The 2,500-nt window shown below is 51.2% G+C and overlaps 1 protein-coding gene across 1 annotated transcript in view; it reads right to left on the reverse strand.

Moving 5' to 3' along the window:
• The window catches only part of LOC122253035 (uncharacterized), a 31,159-nt gene extending 29,597 nt beyond the window's left edge, over positions 1-1,562 (reverse strand). The window contains exon 1 of the mRNA XM_086537670.1: positions 1-1,562. This exon is cut by the window's left edge and continues 2,074 nt beyond it. Coding sequence (XP_086393796.1) covers positions 1-455 — 455 coding nt within the window. The 5' untranslated portion in view covers positions 456-1,562.
• Between the last annotated feature and the right edge of the window lie 938 nt (positions 1,563-2,500).

Genomic DNA, 2,500 nt, shown 5'->3' on the forward strand with positions numbered 1-2,500 from the left:
GACGCTGTGGTGGTGAGCGACACTGGAGAGGACCTGGCACTGCCGCCGTCACTATGGAGGGGATGCTCATTCTTGAGGGAGATGACATCCTCCTTAACGTTAGTTTCACTTATAAAATTCTCACTTTTGATCTCCCCCTTGAGAGCGGCGGCGGCAGTGTCCACTGGTAGGTTAAGTTTGGCCGAGAGCTTGACGGCGCGGTTGACAGGGGATCTCTCCGACAGGGGATTGCACGGGTGGCGCAGGAGAGAAGCTGTCCCACTCCGCGAGTCGCAGTGTAACACTCGAAAACATACCTTGCACACGGCGAACGGCCGAATCACATGGTCCACTCGCACACGATAATAGAATTTCCAAGCATCGGCGCGCGCTTTTTGGTTTATCTCCAACTCCAAACGATCAGAATGCTCTAATATCAACCTTTCAATAAGCGTCTTGTCCACGACCTCTGTCATATTCGCACTGGCCCACGCCAAGCACACAACTGGCTCGGGTAGGTGCGCGTGCGTGAGTGTACTGTAGAATGTGTCACGGTCACACGCACGACTAGGAACGTGACGGGAAATTTATAACAGATCGTTCTAGCGGGCTACACACACCTTGCTAAACAATTCCTCTTTCGACTTTCTATGTTGTTTGTTTCATCAAATTACTTTTAAAGATATATAAACCGTTGCACTTCATAACGAAAAAATGGGAAACACACACTGGTACATCTTGAAAACTCACAAAAACAAGTCCGACTGAGGGTAGCGTGCGCGCTGGCTAGAACGCACTTTGGCCCGGGAGCCGCTGGATGTTGATTCGTCACGGAGGAGGGTGAGTCAATACGCGGCCCCACGTGACGGGATCAGCTCTCCTCGCTCCTCACGGCTCCTCACGGCCTTCCCCTGCGCCCTCCCCTTCCCCGTCCCCTCGTTCTAGCCCCTCACTCACGACATAGTGCGTTAGGGAACGAGGCGACGCTAGGCGAACTGCCACTGTCGCCAACAATCAGCGCGTCCGTAGCGCCAGCTGATGAGTGCGTGCAAACGTAGAAGGGTGAGACTCGCCAACACCTGATCTTCAGATATTTATAAAAACGCTTTAAATCACTCGCAATTGTTTGAATTTTCTAAAGCAATGAATCAAATGCCAGGTAAATACAAGTGACTCAACACTGAATATCCATCACAGTCAGTTGTATGGGATGCTGTATGCGGGCGTACGTGAACCCCGCTAAGGTGAGTTACATAAATGGCGGAGCTATGCAGGCCCATAAACAGCGGTGGCCGGTGGTGGTGGTCAGGCCAGCCCGGGGCCAGCAGACCCACCACTGATGTTCGTCATGTTTTATTCTTTTCCGTTCTTCACTTTACGCAACGTTCACTATTCACTACTTGCAGCCTAAGCCACACACAGCCGGAAGTTGTGAAAATCGAAGAAGGAACCGGCGCGAAAACCCTGGTGTTCACAGACCACGGCAGACCGAGTTAACCGTACCCACGAGTGAGCGAAAATGTGTGCGTGGTGCCAGGACGGATGGCGGTGGTGGTGGACTCCTCCCTCTGATGGGGCGACGCTGGGTCGGCTGGGCGGCGGCAGGCAGTGGTCATGCCTCCAATACTAATTAGGACCGGACCGGCCAGCCAACCAGCCAGTCAGGGAGAGCCCTGGCCACAACTACCCACCATCTTCCTCATCGACATCCACCTCCTTCTTCTCCTCCCCTTCCTCATCTCTACCTTTATCACCATCGTCTTAATACAGGAGATGATGCTTTCATAGACTGCATTTCTCACATTCACGAAAACTTAGCTTTCCTATTGTGAAGTCGTCAGCACATTGCATGCAATGACGTAATCTTTCCCTTGACACTACACATACCTGTCAAAAATAAATTAAGTGTATCTCACAAACTTCCCTGAAGAAAGTCATGTTCGGATATAAAGTTTTAAACCAATATACGCAAGCATTTGGAAATCCTGTGGAGTTTACGCTTAAGCCCCGTTCATGAATGGTACAGACCCGTTTCTCAGTCACATTCCAAACTTCAGTGAAATGTTTTTTTCTCTACAGAAATCTGCATGAATGACAAACTTAGACTTTGTTGCGACATAATTCTAACGTTCAGGAGGGAGCGAGAGAAGCAGATGTGCGGTGGTCAGAGAGGCAAGATGGGCAGATATTGAGTCTTAGATGCGAGGTTGTATGGAACCTCGCGAGACTTTGTGAAAACGTCGTGACATAAGGCAGCTGACGCAAGACGCGTTGGGTGTGTCTAACTCTTATTCTGCATGTGGATGCAAATGCACATATCAAGAACGGTTTGCTATAGTGGGTAAATGTTAGTGAGTGTGGCAAGCCCATAAGGTCGACAGAGGCGGTGGTGGTGGGCGAGGGTTTCGTGACGACCAGGTGTTGCCAGCAGCGCGGCCTCGTCCCCTCGCCCTGGGGAGAGGGGGATAGGGGAGGGTGGCCACCAAATACCAGGCTTGATGCACCCCAGCCTCTCATCTCT

Source organism: Penaeus japonicus, unplaced genomic scaffold (assembly GCF_977035675.1).
Source record: "Penaeus japonicus unplaced genomic scaffold, GWHDUDI00000001_assembly GWHDUDI00000001, whole genome shotgun sequence".
Lineage (NCBI taxonomy): Eukaryota > Metazoa > Arthropoda > Malacostraca > Decapoda > Penaeidae > Penaeus > Penaeus japonicus.